Source organism: Cavia porcellus, unplaced genomic scaffold (genome assembly GCF_034190915.1).
Source record: "Cavia porcellus strain 051 isolate PalLab524CR breed Dunkin Hartley unplaced genomic scaffold, mCavPor4.1 scaffold_1, whole genome shotgun sequence".
In the NCBI taxonomy this organism is placed as follows: Eukaryota; Metazoa; Chordata; class Mammalia; order Rodentia; family Caviidae; genus Cavia; species Cavia porcellus.
Window position 1 is genome coordinate 84,033,076 of NW_026947484.1, and position 15,751 is coordinate 84,048,826.

The following is a 15,751-nucleotide window of genomic DNA, read 5'->3' on the forward strand; positions in this document are numbered from 1 at the left end:
AGAACACTGCTTCCCCTGCAGTCTTCTCATGTTTCCTCTTCTCTCCTGCCCATGAGCCTCACAGGAGGGCTACAGGGCTTCTTGCTTGCTCCTTGCTGTTGCTTACAGGCATTTTTTTGTCTACCTTCTTGCTGAAAAACAAAACATATCCCTTTGAATGTTCACATAAATCATGTATATGATGCTCTTCCCTCCCTCATTTTTGCCAGAGAAAGATCAACTTCTCCAACATCTCTTTTCTCTTATGGAAGGATTAGGCGGTTAGGGGTAGGAGTGTGTGTGCGTGCGTGTGTGCGTGCGTGTGTAGCTCTCCTCCCTTTTTTAAGAACTCTGACATCAACAGAATCATTGTAACATCTATAGAGCTACCCTATGCACCAGCTAAGGCTCTCTCATCCCTCTTCTAATCCCACTGAAATCTACAGTTGCCACTTGCTGAGCCTGAACCACAGGGAGCTGAATACAACTTGAGAAATGAGGCTTAAGAGTAGAATAATGCCACAAATCCATGATGATAATCTCAGTAAGGCCCTCCACACCACTGGGAAGTCAATCTTATACAGTTTCTGCTTTTACCTAATTCTTCAATTTTCCATAACAACCTTTCATCTATTTTTCTCTAGCTTCAAACTTAGGAATCAAGTGGCCTTAGCTTTTATTTACAGATACAATGGGACAGTCACACAAGAAGTCTCTCATCATCTGCCTACCTTCAACTTTCCTTTTGTATAGTAGCAGGGCAGGCTCTATGTTTTAAGTATTTCCTATTTCCTGAATCGGTTCCCCTTCTCTCACTTTCTTAGCAAGTTTATTAGACCCCTGACCCATTCTTCACTGCCTCTTTCAACGTTTTCCATCTCATTGGATCCTTCCCATGGCTTTAATCACACACAGCTGTCTGCCATTTACAAAATGAAGCAAGCACGCCTTTCTTCCCTTTCTCCTGACCTGTCTGCCAAAATTCTGCAAGAACCTGAAATGTTCTTGCTATTTTCCCCATTCTCTCCTTCTGCATATGCCTCAGTGTCCCTATTGATAGTCCCTGCCTCATCATTTATGTCCCTGACACTGCCAAGGACCTCAGGGCCCACAGTGTGAAGGACAATTTTTGACCCTCTTTTTTGTTTCATCCTCCAATCAGAATTTATTCTCTTAGTAAGAAATTCTATGAAACAGTGTCAGTTCTTTCTTTGTGATAAATCTTGCTTGTTTTTCACAGTTTTATCTCTTCCTATGCTAACTTCATTCTCTTACCAGGGTTTGTTATTTACTACCTCACCATTAAATGATAATGTCCCCATGGCTCTGGCTAAGGACTTCTCTCTCCCTGCTCTTCTTTTTCATCCTAAGAGAGCTCATTCATGGAATAAGTTACTGACTAATGCAGATTATTTACACATTTATGTCTCCAGCCGAGAGAACTCTTCTCTGAACTCCAAAGATTTGTCAGATTCCAGCTTTACATCTTCATGTATGTCACGAAATATCTGATCCTCACAGCAGTTAAAATGAATAGGCTTTTAGAAATAAATCTTGCAGAAATACTGCACCGTATCTGTTTTAGTATACATGTCGGAGAGTCAGGGGTTGTCACAGACAACCTGCTTTCCCCCTTCATCCCTCATGTACAGTGTATCACCTGGGGCTCTCACTTCCAAGTTCTCACTTGTGCACGCAGCTGTCTCTACTGCCATGCCTCTGTTTTTACCACATTTTCTCATACCTGGGCAATCGACTCCTCACTTTTGCAATTGACTGTAGCCTTTTCTAGTCTAGTCTCTGAATTTTTCATTTTACAATACAAAATTGAGTTTCTAAGGTGTTTCAATAGAGCCTCCTTTCACTTCAGATGAAGATTGAAACATATTACAAGCCTGTCTGAATCCTTCCCTCCACAGCATCTGAGCTATCCCATGATGAGCTTTTGAATTGATCTTGATCCATTCTGTCATAAACTCTTGATCATCCTGTCTTACCTGCCTAAAGCCTTCTGTTCCTCCAAGTTAATACCTCTTTTTCCTCAAACATTAATTCACTGTTTCTAAATGGAACTTTCCTTCCTGATTAGATCAGTTACCCCTATTACATTATCTCAATAGACCATGTTTCAGTATAAAGTTTTCCTATACCATTTAAGACATGTTTTTATATTTAGAAAACATATTACTATAGCAAACATACATATTATCTTCTCAAAATTTGTTTATCACTGACTTATTTTTTCACTCAAAAGTGGAAGTGGGTGGGTTCCGTGATTCTCAAAGACATCTCTCTTAAGTCAGGTAATGGAAATGTTTAGAGGTCCTTCTCAACAGAATTTTCAACTCTCAATTTAATCAAGGTGGTTTTTTTTCTTTCTTTCTAAGTGACACCCCCCACTATGCCAGACGTGGTAATCCCAGTACTTGGGAGTCTGAGGCAGGGGGATCGCCAGGAGTTTGAGGGGGGCCTAGGCTACAAAAGTGAGTTAAAGCCCAGCTGGCTCTACATATTGAGATCCTTTCACGATAAATAGGTAAGTAAATAAATAAATAAAAAGTAAATGAATTCTCAAATAGACTTTATAGAAAATATAACTCACAAAGTTTTTTATTTTTCTTTACCAACGTACAGGTGACACTTGTTCTAATCTTATGGATATTAAGTAAGATAAAATGATTCAGATAGGAGGAGAAAAGCTGAGAGATAACATGTGCCCTACCAATTCATATAAACCAAATCATATGGAATGAATAAATCTGTTTGAAATGGGAAAAAATGCAACTTCATATGTAAAATTAAACTGTACAATTCACTTTCCTTGTCTGTTTCAAACTTGGAGTTTAGGTTCCAAATAACTTTTTCAGTAGAGACTTTAACTATTAAACTAGAAAAATAAATAACCTCAGAATCAATATTTCTAGAAAGCCCTAGACTACTTATAAAGTAAGCTGTGTTTTCCCAGTATGTTAGATTTAATTAGGTAAGTTAAATCTAACCTTCAGAATTTTAATTATATTAAGTAAAGTTTTACTAATTTCATTTAATATGTTATCATCAAGGGGCCCAGATCCATATAATTATATGACAAGGCAAGCTCTGGTTTTTGCAGCAGTCCCACTTCAAATTCAGCCAGGCTTTTTGAAATAGAAGCCTGTTTTAGCATTGTTGTACTCATTATTTAACTGAGAGGTCAAAATCTGTCTCATAGTTTAATGATGAACGTCAAGCCTTGCATTTTTTTTCTCCTATGGTCATCTGGGTGTATATTGTTGAAACTAAATTAATTCATGATAGAAAAACCACAGCAGGTTAAATCACCTTTCCAGTTTCTGTGTTTAAATTAAAGGCATTAGATCTTTTTAGCTGTGAGATATTAGCCAAGACACATTGTTTTCACACATCTTTCCTTCATTTGCAAAAAGGTGGGGTGACAATGCTGACCAGGAGGATGAATTCCCTTTATCTCTACTCTTGATATCTCACGGCAGCCTGCCAGTTTCAGTGACAGACAGTTACCACTGCTCTGTGCCTAGCAGGTTTTCTAGGCAGCCCTGATTATGGCCACATCTGAGGGTGCTCTTAATTGTTTAGCAAGTATTTTCCAATGGGTATGATGGGGGAAATCTTGGTTTGATTATAAATCCACAGTATCAGGGAAAGTTGGGAATCAGGGTGTGAATTCTGGAGCCAGAATGCCAGAATTTAAGTCTTTTTTGTCTGATATGGATATTGTATGTCCAAAGCAAATCATGCACCTCACAATGAACTATGATGAAGAGGCTTTTCTAGAGATAAGATTGAGTAACAAGTGCCACGTCCTTTAAATAGTACCAGAATTAACTATTATTAACATCGACTACATGATTTTGGTCAAGACTCTTAGTATCTCTTGGCTTTGCTATCAACAGTCAATGGAAAGAGTATCTACCTTTTGTGTTTTTATGAGGTTTAAATGAAGATCTTAAATATCCTCAACAATTGTAAAATATTATATACATTCAATACTTTGACAAATATGATGAATCATTCTTCACTAAACTGCTAATAGTAGTATACTAATTTTGCAAAGCCACACTGCAAGCCACAGTTCCGTAGATAACTTAAGTAAAAGTAGATCCAGGAACATCATATTAATAAAAGCAAAGAAATTTAAAATTTCATAAAATAAGGATCAGGGGTTTAGCGCAGTGGCTGAAATGCCTACTTGGTAAGCATGAGGTCATGAGTTCAATCCCCAGTCCCAGAGGAATGGGGGAACTAGTTATAAAATTTCATAAAACATTCTCCTTCACTTCCATTTTTCCTAAGAAAAAAACTGTTGCTATGAAAATAATTTACATTGAGTTACTTCCTGTAGCTTTTCTCATAATACAAACTGCATGGTACATTTTTTGTTTCTTAACTATTCTAAGTAAAATTCTGCTCTAGAAAGCCAGAGCAGCTCTGTCAGTACCAATTACCTCTGAAAATTCACTAAACTTTATGACAAGCATTTTGTCCACTGAATCTATTAGAAAAATGAGGTTCAAGGACCTAGAATTCCTGGTATCAAAAACTGCCCTGCCCTTGAGACTGTTTCAGAAAGAATTTAAACTTTTCTTGGGGTGATGTCTGCTTCTTTATACAAGACAATACAAGAATCAAATGTAAAAATGCAGAAGCAAGGAACCATGTCTTCATTATACTTACAAGAGACCATTTTATATTTATGTGGTAAGGATTTAGAGAGAGGGTACCAACCACATTCTCCCAACTTGAGAAAAGTGTGTTTTTGTTAGTAACAAAACAGTCTTCAATAGCCAAACTTAACATTTCACTAGGGAACAAATAGGAAGTGTTTTTTTTCCTAAATGCAAATAAGCTAGCAGTGGCCCCCCAGGGCAGAAATGGGTACTGCTGCCTGCCTTACATCTCCCACAGCACAGAGAACCAAAGTCTACAAACATTTCTCATCTCTGAACTTCGAACCACTGCAAAAGGCACAGGATGGTACAAAGATTCTTGTAATGCTCCATCATAACATATAAGTCAGCACAAAGACATAATGGCTAACTTTGCTATCTCCCTTTTAAGAAGCCAAGTAAATATAAATGATTTATATATTTATTCATATAAATGTATATTATGAAAAAATATGTATAGTAATTCTTTGTTTTTCATGGATTATGGTTTTGATGCTCTTTCCACTCAAATGCAAAGTACAAGGTCTTTTGTCTTGCCTGAAAGCTATAATATAGTTTTGGGAATCTTAATTTCTGGAAAAGAATTTTTTGCCATGATAGTTTGCTTTTTTTTCCCCTATTCTGTAATTGTCTCTTCTCTTTGTAACCACAGTTTTATTCCCTTTCTCTAACTCCTATTTCAAATACAGGAGAATAAACATTCATACACAAAAAGAAAATTGAATAAGCTTTTAAAAAAGCCTAAAAGACAGAATACATTTTGTAATTTTTTCATTTCATTCAGAAGTTGGCACATGAAACTAAACTCTACCACAAATGGACTAAAAATGGCAATTGCCAGCAAGAGCTAAGACACTTTACAAGAGAGACCAGGCATTAGCTTCCATAGGTCATTAATAAAGCTATTAATAGAGCTAAATTAATATTTATTCTAGTGAACACATTATTTTCATCTTTCAACTGTTCTATTCTTAAACAGGCAGGCATTTTTTACTGCGCTGACTTTGTAGTTCATATTTTTTTCCTGTTCTTTCATTATTTACGATTTCACCTTTTATAAATCTTTCTCATCCTCAAGACTCAAATTAGACACTAGGGTGCCTCTCCTGACATCCACATTTAACTGAAACTCCATAGTTACGTTGCTGTTGTATTTAAAAGTGGTCACACCATTATCTTCCCATGATCTATTTTCTGTATCTGTTTTGCTACTATGAGGCAGGTGTTTTTCTCAATCATCTCTCTATATCCAGATACAGCACTGGAAATAGTTAGGCACAGCATAACATTTGTTGGGTCCTAGCTGAACAGTCTTGGTAGGTGAGTATCATGTGCAACAGGGGACACATGCTAGTCTCTCTCATGTCTCTGCAATGGTATCTATATGAACAGGTGTTTCCCAGCTCCACTGTCCAGCCACCTTCCCTGGCCCCAATTTATATGTCACTTTCTTTAAGGATCTCTAGGCTGCACGCTTAGCCTGGGTTAAGTTATGCATGGCGTGTCTTTCCTATGTAATCTCTATCACAGGACTCTGCTGTGACTGACACTTGTCCAAATTCTTCATATAACTCTATTGTGTAGGTGCAACAAGAAAGAGCTCATTCTCTCCATGGGGTCATGAAACACTGCCTGGCACTCTGGTGGTCAATTAAAAAAAATATCTATTATGTGTATGGTCTTGATGATAGTTTCACGACTGAATATTTATCACCAAACCCATGTGTTTTATACATGAAAGATGTTCAACATTTTACAGAGCAATTATATTTCAGAAAAGTGGCATGAAAATATATGTATGTGAACACCTTTCACTTTTTAGTAGAAATTCTTGAAAGTGCAGCATGAATAAACAAGTCAGTTTATACAAGTAAGGTGGTACAAAAATTTCTCATTTTCAGTTATCTCAATGATAGCAAAAGACTGTACAAAAATGTCCTTCTCTACCTGCAATTGTTTCCCTCATCTCTCACCCTTCCAGACACTTACTTTATGTTCTCATTGGCAGGAACTTCAGGAAGTTGCACGGTAATCATGCCGTCCAAGTTGGTCTTCCCAATGAAGGCAGGTTTGGTGCGGAGCACATCCGGGGCAGTCTTTGCTGTCACCCTGTGCTGGAGGCCACCAGCACTGTTTCCACGATTTGTTAGCACAAACGAATAGGACTTCTCTGGCTTCAGGTTGACAATTAACTTCTGGGTGGCACGGCCGTCCACTTCTTCCACCATTTTCCCATCATCATAAAGAATCTAGAGACACACAACCCACAGAAAACTTGGGTTTCCTGAGAGGCTAAGTGCATTGTCTAAGAAAATACAGACTCAGTTCTGGAAAATCTAGGTCAGGTGAATTCTAGCTCTGGGTGATTCCTGAGTCTGTAAGTATTCAAAGTTGAGGAGATTTCATCAATTTTCTTATCAATTCCTTTAGTCTAATGATATGTTTCTATCAAAAATATGCAAGAAAAAAATGCACTAACTTTGCAATGTTTGACCTGTATATTGTATGTTACATAAATGCACTGTGTACACAAATGCTTGAATTTTTTTAATACATTATTATTATTTTTTCTAAAGTTTTCAGTCATATTCTAAGCTTATTCTTACATTCCAAAATATATTCAAACTCCTTGTTTCACAAACATGTATGATTTGCTCTTTTCTTTATACATACCAATGCACCAATAAACAAATTAAAAGACTCCCAGAATCCTGTGTTTTATAACAAGTGAACCATGTGAATTTCATTTTGTAGTGGAAAATAACTAAGTTAGATGTAAAAAGTTCAAGTTCAAAATAGTAGATTTTCTACCAGTAGTATCAGGCATGGGGTAGAGCTCCTGCCACTGGCAGAGAGGAAAACTCAAGTTGTCAAACAACCAAACTCAGTCTCCTACATGAAAGTCACAAAGGCAAATACCAAGTAGATGCCCAAATCTAAGCAGTCACCAAGCTTTACAAGTAACTTACCCTGATGAAATGCCCCTTCCACTTTTTATCCATGATACAAAGCAACTTACTTTGAAAGGCATGGCAGAGTTATAATTCTCTGGAATCTCCCAAGACAGTAACACTGAAGTCTTCATTACTGCTTTGACATGAAAATTTTTTGCAAACACTGCTGGAAAAGGAAAAACAGTGTATTTAAACTATTCTTAAAGACATGGAACCTGTCCTTTTCACCACGGTTTGTAGTGCTTATACTAGGTGCTGCCTACATTGAGCACAGTGAAGTGTGATTTGCCTACCTGTGCAGAGCATAGATTTTAATACTCATTCTTATAAAGAACTCTCCTTCCTCTTCACTTCAGCCAACTACAATGTGTTTTCCTTACCTGACAACATGGGAGTGCTGTCGGCCAGACTTGCTTGGTATTCTACAACTGAAACCTAATGCATCCAAAATGTATGAAGTTTTACATACTTTACCTTTTTGTTTTTGCTGAATCTATTAATATGAATGGGGCGATCAGTTATTTATAGCTTGAAAATACTGATTTCCAAAGACTGATATTCCTTTAAAGGAGGAAGGCCACAAGTAGACAAATCCTACCTTGATCCACAGGCAGTGTCCTGAACTGGACACTTGGACTATATGGCCCGGGCCCTTTGCTCGTGTGAGCACGTACTTTTACATCATATGTGGTATCTGGTTTTAAGCCAGTAAGTGTCATGGAAGTATCAGCTGGAACAATCAGCTGCTCCAGTGGAAGAAGGGGAATGTTGATATCCCTATACAGAAGGGTATACTTGGTGATAACACCATTTCTCTCTGCCAGGACAGGTGGCTGCCATGATAACTGGACGGAGCTTGAAGTAGTGCCTTCTGAGTGGAGGTTTTGAGGGAAGCCAGTTGGAACTTCTTCTGGAACAGAAATTTCCTTCACCATCTCCTCCCCAAAGCCTACTTTGTTTCTGGCTGAGAGCCTAAAGACATATGATGCTCCTTTGTGGATGTCTGTAGCTGTGAAGTGATCTTCTTTTTCGGAGAACTCAAGAGTAGTGAGGGGTTCCATGTCCTTGCGGCCAAATTTTAGACGATAGCCCTGAAGGGGTCCAAATGTGTCCACAGGGGGGTGCCACTGAATGAGAGCAGTATTCATCTGAGTGTGGTTAATCACAAGCCGAGGTTTCCCTGGAACTGAAGCACATGGGATAAGGTGATGAGTCCAGCTAGTAGGATGTCCACATTTCAGTCATTGCCAAGTGGGTGTACTACAAGCAAGAAAGGTACAGAACAAAGTTTGCTCTGAAATCTATAGCCCAAACATGTATTGAGGCCATCATTTTGCTTACACATTAAGAAAAAAAAGAGTGTAAAATTATGTTGCCTTTAGTCTGCTAGGAAGCACCAGGCGTCATGAATAGGATTAGCGAATGAGAATATAGTGGCATGCTTTTTGTGGTGAGGAATTAGTAACATAAATACAGAATTGATTTATTTTAAAGTCAAGTTAGGTCAGTAAAAAGGTCTAATATACTCTAATATATACATTTTTAAAGGAGACTAATTTATTCCTGCAGTATATAGCAAACGACATCAACAAAATCAGGATTTTCTTCAGGTATTGTCTAAAGATGGGGAAAGAGAATAAAACATAACTGCAAACAAAATTAAAGCAAATTTATCAAAAGAAAAAGACTCAAAAAGAGGAAAATAACAAGGTTATAAAAAAAAAAAAGATGGAAACATGATGAAGCATAAAATGTTAATCTCAGGGACTGCTTATCTTCTTTCTAAAATCAAAAAGCTGTGGCCTAAAAGGAGATGTGCTCAGCTCAACAAGACATTCTGTAAGACATGTTTTTATCCTTAACCAATGGAGCAATAGTTTTGGCTCATGTGCTAGGAATATTCATAGTAAGCTTCTATGGGTAGATTTATATACTAAGTTTATATAATTTAGCTAACCTACAATGTATGGGAAAACAGCTTCTGAAGTTTATAGTGGCAATTATATAAACATGTGCTAAGAGTGGCCCTGGGAACTGAACTATTATGCATTAAATGTATCTCTGGGAAAAGACATCTAGACATCTTTATATTCAAGTAGAGAATCATACAGCAGAGCCTATTTGTAAGTTTTGATACTTACCTATTTGTAAGTTTTGAATTATTTCATTTATTTTTTTATCAAACATATGCCATTTTAGAGAGGTTACTTTGCCTATATTTTAAAATTGTATTCACATTTTATTTCACATATATTGACTATCATTGTAGCACTTTAAGGTAGACATTGCTAGACTACATTAATTTCTATGCATAAATAGAATTTATGTCACTTGCCTATTAAAATATGAGTGATGTGATAAAAATGAAACACTACAGTGTGTTAAAAAAAACTCTATAGTCAAGTGGGGCTCTAGGCAGAAAATACTAAGAATGAAATCCAACTGATACTCTGGGGATAGAAATGTAACTATTTAAGCCTCACATTCAGCAGGGACAATGGATTTTATTAAATGTTTATTAAAGTTTCCCAAAAATCTGGTTCCAAGAAATTGCATAATGGTCAGTACACTGTGTATCTTCTACTTCTAAAATGCATAGAAAGCTAGGTTAAACAGATGTATTTTTAATATACTGATAAAAACCACAAATATAAATTATATTCTAATATTTGTTGGCTGTGCTACTGTTTTCTACTGTTTCATTTTAGCATACAGTACTGGTAAGGTACCAACCAATCTGGAAAAATGTAACTAACAGAAAATTCTAAGGAAAAAAAAGCAAACTAACTATGAAAATCTTCATGTATTCTTCTGTGGAAGTCAAAGTTAGGTTGGAAAATATACATTGTTCTTCATGTTGGCGTGCACTTTCATATTCTGGGATATGAAGGACAGTTGGCTTGAAATCTTGAGATTGAATGATGTTCTAGGAGTTATAGCATCAGCTTTGACCTACTGGCTTCTACTGAAGTACCAAGAACATCTCAGTCTCTTATCCACTGCCAGAGTCATGAGATTACCCCTTTGCCAGGGAGAAGTCTGAGTCTGAAACCCACAATATGACCAGAAGCACGAGGCAGCATAAATATAGGATTTCGGGGGAAAAAAATGAACACTGAGGCAGGAAGAGGAAGAACTTCTAATACTACTGCAGGAGGCACTGGCCACATGAAGAGATGTCTTAATCCTCCATAAATGTATGAATAATAGAAATAACACATGCAGTTTAAATGAAAGGTTAAGGATCTGGTGAGTTGTATCATCTCACCCAGGAAACAAATAAGATTTTCTCTTAAAAAAGAAAAGAAATTAGAAGTGTACAGCATTCCATACAGGTTTCAATAGGATTCTTCAGAAATTCATTAACAGCAAAAGAACCATTCCATCTGGGGCCTCCAGAAACCGTATTATGAATCACCTACTAGCTATTCCCAGTCTACATCGTCGTATACTCTGCCACACAGGCATCTGCTTGGGAAAGATGGATACACAGGGCTATGCCATCTAATACATCTCATTCTCCAGAGTTAAGACAATGAAGAGGTGGGAGACATGGTGCTGTACAAAAAGTCTTGCTCAGGATTTTTGATGCCCTAGAGTTATTATGTGGGTTACTTTTAAAAGCCATACCAACCACTAAGCTAATCATTCTGCTTAGTTTCGTATTAAAGCACGATGGCTGTCCAAATGGAAGACTCTTAAATATCTCAGAGGGGCTTAACAAACATGATGGAGAAGAGAAAAGAGCCAACTCTAAGGTGAATAAGCTCACATTAATTTATATCATGGAATAGAAATTTTTCGCCCTTTGGGTTATATTTATGCCATTTTATTTTTGCTATGGTGAGGATAGAATTCCTTAATTTGTTTTGTCTTCTTGTATTCTATTCTTCCCCCTTTTAGTAGTTCAGAAATGGTATACATATGCAGTTAACCCAGTTCACAAAATCAGTTTCCAGAGGGCAACCAAGGGTCTCAGTCCAACGGCTCCTAAGATAGCCTCGATTCAACCAAACACAAAGCAATAGTAGGTACAGACTGTTATTATTATTATTATTCCAGAATTCACCACATCATTGCCATCTTTTGATCATCCTTAAATATAGCTATTCAATATGATACTGAAATTCACGTAAAAGATATAAAACTGTCAAACTAATGATTTTTGTCTGGTTAACATAAATCTCAATGCCTCAGGCAGTAAACTAATTATTACAATACAGAACAATGGGAATATTAACAGAGAAACTAAAATCATGTCAGAATCACTGAAACATAAAAGCCAGGGCTTCATTCAAAAGCGTCCTGCAGGTTACATAAATTGTACACAGATTACTTAAATGATGACCAGAACTTTTGTTTCAAAGATATGATTGGTTATAGATTCTAGCAAAAAATGTTTAATAAATACAGGATTTATTTGTAGTGTAACAGTAAAATTTCATGAGAATTCTTGAATTTTCAGCCACCTGAGTATATAAGGATATTTTTGTGACAGCCTACAAAATAAAACAAATTAATATGCTCACTAATTGCATATAGACAAATCATGACTAGGAAATGGTGGCAATGGATACATTGTTACTAAGGGAAAATAAGTTTTTCTCTTCAAGGGATGATTAAGTCTGGTGGTCTTACTTTCATCCCAGGCTTAATAATGATAACGTAAATATTCAGGAATCTAAATTATAAGCCTTTCCATCCCAACACCCAAGACTCGATTGATTAAGAAAGACTTGAAACTGTGAATTAAAATTCCACCAGAATTGTATTTATCAATAAAATGCACATTTCTTAGAAATATTCTGCCCTGTAACTAATGAGTGATAAATTAGTTTCAATGACATTAAATTTGATAAAACTGTTCCTTATTCAATGACTCAATTATCTTTGCTATAAATTCTCTACTTCGTCCTCTACCATGTAATAGACAATAAGAATTTGGAGTGTCATGTTAGACATTTCATATTGTTTTTTTTTTTTTTTTTTTTTTTTTTTTGTCTTTTTCCTTTTTATCGGTACCGGGGATCGAACTCACGACTGCCTGCTTTCAAGGTAGGCGCTTATGCCGCTGAGCTAAACCCCCAGCCCCTGACATTTCATATTGTTACAAAAGTATGTGAAAGAGATCTATTTTCCTTAATTTTCTTTACAATTTCAGGAGCTTAATACATTAGTCACTTACCATCATGCCCCTCACGAACATGGATTTCCTAATTAGGAAGTCAAATTAGATGGATACTATAATTACTATATTATTTTTTTCCTGGTATAGGGGATTGAACTCATGACCTTGTGCTTTACAGGCACGCACTTTGCCACTGAGCTATATCTATGAGCAGATAGTATAATATTCTTTAAGAAACTCTCTCTCTCTCTCTCTCTCTCTCTCTCTCTCTCTCACACACACACACACACACACACACACACACACACACACGACTCTGCCTTACAGGAGATTTGCCATCTGTAATGTTGCTGCTTGAGGCAATTCCAGGTGGCGGGATGCAAGTGAGGCAAATCTTATGACATTTAGACAAATTTGTCAGTGATCAAGGCACCCAGGAGGGTACTCAACATCACAGCTGTTCTTTGCTTTATGCCTTTACATAGAGGTGTGCTCCTAAAAAGTTGTCTGAGAAGTGATTCAGGAAGAAGAAATCAAAGCACAGCTTCAGTGTTCCATGGGAGACTGCTCCATGAAGGGAGTGGAGGAGAACCCCCGTGTAAGGCTCCCTTCACTTATCAGTCTTACAATGCCAGGTCTTCTTTCAGGCTGGCTTTTCCTATGTGGCCAAGTAAGAGGAAACCAAAAGAACACCAAAGAGGCTCTGTTCTTCAGTAAGGAGCAATTTTATATCAGTTAGCTGTCTTGAAATTCTTCCTTTCCCTTCCTGTTTCCTATCTTTTGTGCAATTTGCCTTCTTTAGAATCCTAACAGCATAAGGGAAGGAACAGAAAATGACAAAAATAAAATGAAGTTACACACAAATCCAAGATGGCAGCTCTTCTAAGAAAGGGTTGATCTCTGAGGAAGACCGAAGTCATTATGTGTCTTCGCTGCCTACATGCTTTCTTCTGTGCCTTTGTGTTCAAAGCTCTTTCACCCTTAAGTTTCAGCTTCAGTACTCTTCCTTAATAAGACCTTAGCTGGGACAGGCTTGGGTACTTAGTAAGCCTATGCACCTTCATTTTTCATCCTATATACTGACAGTTTATTATACACACATTTGTTTATTAAGTAAATGATCTAGGGCAGAAAATGAATTACATGAGGGCTGATTACATTTATGGGAATGGTGCCAGACACAGGCTAGGTATTGGGAAAGTATTTTCTGATTAACTGGATAATTCAAGGAAAGTTTGCATTTGCACTTTTCCCCTGAACTAAGAAGAAAAAATATCAAACACAAAAGTTGACCATAATGCACCTCCTTCCTCTGAGGTTTATCACAATGAAAGAATAACAGACTCCACTCCTATCACCTGCAACGTTAGTACCATTTAGCTCAAGACTCAGATACACACAGACACAATTACCTGCCCCAGTAGTGGACACCAGTTTGGGTTTGCTGCGAGCACCATCTCCTTTCGTGGTGTAGGCTGTCACAGTGAGGGAGTACGAGGTTTCAGGCTGTAGCCCAGAAATGATCATGTCCTGAAATGACACAATAAAATCACACTGAGTCCAAACATGCCACAAATGATCTGGGTAAAACTAGACCATCTATGTTCCTTCCGTGCATGCTTGGGCAGTCTCTGAAGCTATGCTAAATAAGCATAGAGATTTCATGCTTGCAGCTCATGCTAGAAGAACCTTTGGCATGCTAAAATTGAAGTTGAGTCTTCAGGTATCCTAAGAAGCAGCTTTGAGGAGGTATTAGTGAAAACCTCAAAATCTGGAGCTAGAATTCCTGAACTCTTGAATCTAAATCTGCAATACCCTCTAGGCTGGTAACACAGATCCAGGGAATTTAACAACACATACCTTCACTTTCCAACTCAAGGGTGAAATAATAATAGAGTCTTAGAGTTTGCTGGGAGATTAACTCAGCCAGGGCTGCCTGGCTCACAGGAGTGTTTCCCAAACTAGCTGTTATTTTATGCCAACAGCTTTCCCTGTATCCCTACTGCAGCCAGCCCACAGACTGGGGGCAGGGCAGATGCAAGTGCAATCTGTCCCATCACCAGGTAAGCGGTTTGCCAGATGGTTGATCTGTTGGACCTAGATATTCTGAGAGCCCAAGGATTTTCTTAGGACTCCAGAACTCATTGTCAGTTAACTGTAAAAACTATGAACAAAATCATTATACAATGAAGAGACTTTTCTGGTAACCTACAGAGCAGGCCATAAAACAAGAATATAACAGAATCTGAGACCTTCAGTAGCACTAATACGTAGTGAAGCCTGACTAGAAACTGTTAAATCTCACAACGGTGTAAAAAAATCTTTTAGTTTTCTTTGAGTGAAGTCCAATAGCTGTGATGGCTATAATACCAGAGGATCTCTGAATCCATTCCTTCAAATCCGAGCTTACAAGGTTCCTTAGTTAGAGTGCTGGATAGTGAATTGTTCTAGTGTTTTCTTCAGAGCTATACATGCAAACATACAAACACATCCATTCACAAATCAATACACAAAAAAGCAAATAAAACCCTGGAATTTTCTGTCACATCTATGTTTTAAAATTGAATATGGGTAAATTTGAGAAAATCCACAATGTCACTGAATTCCAAATCTAAAGGCAGTGTGAGTGTTAAGTGAACAGGATAGTTTGTGTGAAGCAGTGTAGGATTTTTCTTAGTAAGGCTGTTAACGGGTACTATCAAACTCAATTGGTGATGCTGATCTCAAATATGACAGCTTTTGACAAGGTGCTTTCTCAGAAGAGTAGGAATATCATCATTGTGGAAATTGAAGCATTTCAGAATCGTCCTGTGATCCATGGGAGATTTTTTTTTTTTTCTGTCAGAAAAACGGACCATTTGTAAAAAATATTTTCCTTTCAGACCCTGAAATGGTCTCACTGACATTTCAGAGGAAATCAAAATAAAGTAAGCCATTTCAGAGCACTATTCTAAATTAAGATAGATACATCGGTTGTTCAAAAAAAAAATTGTGCTAGGTGAATT

The 15,751-nt window shown here is 37.3% G+C and overlaps 1 protein-coding gene across 33 annotated transcripts in view; it reads right to left on the reverse strand.

Moving 5' to 3' along the window:
- The window catches only part of Ptprd (protein tyrosine phosphatase receptor type D), a 2,079,748-nt gene that overhangs the window by 139,271 nt on the left and 1,924,726 nt on the right, over positions 1 to 15,751 (reverse strand). For 16 of the 33 annotated variants that reach the window (XM_063251000.1, XM_063251037.1, XM_063251031.1 and 13 more), the window contains 4 exons: positions 14,159 to 14,276; positions 8,217 to 8,804; positions 7,684 to 7,784; positions 6,654 to 6,913 (listed from right to left, as the gene is read on the reverse strand). In XM_063251000.1, the coding sequence (XP_063107070.1) occupies positions 6,654 to 6,913; positions 7,684 to 7,784; positions 8,217 to 8,804; positions 14,159 to 14,276 (1,067 nt within the window). The remainder of the gene's footprint in view (positions 1 to 6,653; positions 6,914 to 7,683; positions 7,785 to 8,216; positions 8,805 to 14,158; positions 14,277 to 15,751) is intronic. The other 17 variants (XM_063251078.1, XM_063251071.1, XM_063251074.1 and 14 more) reach the window with 3 other exon arrangements.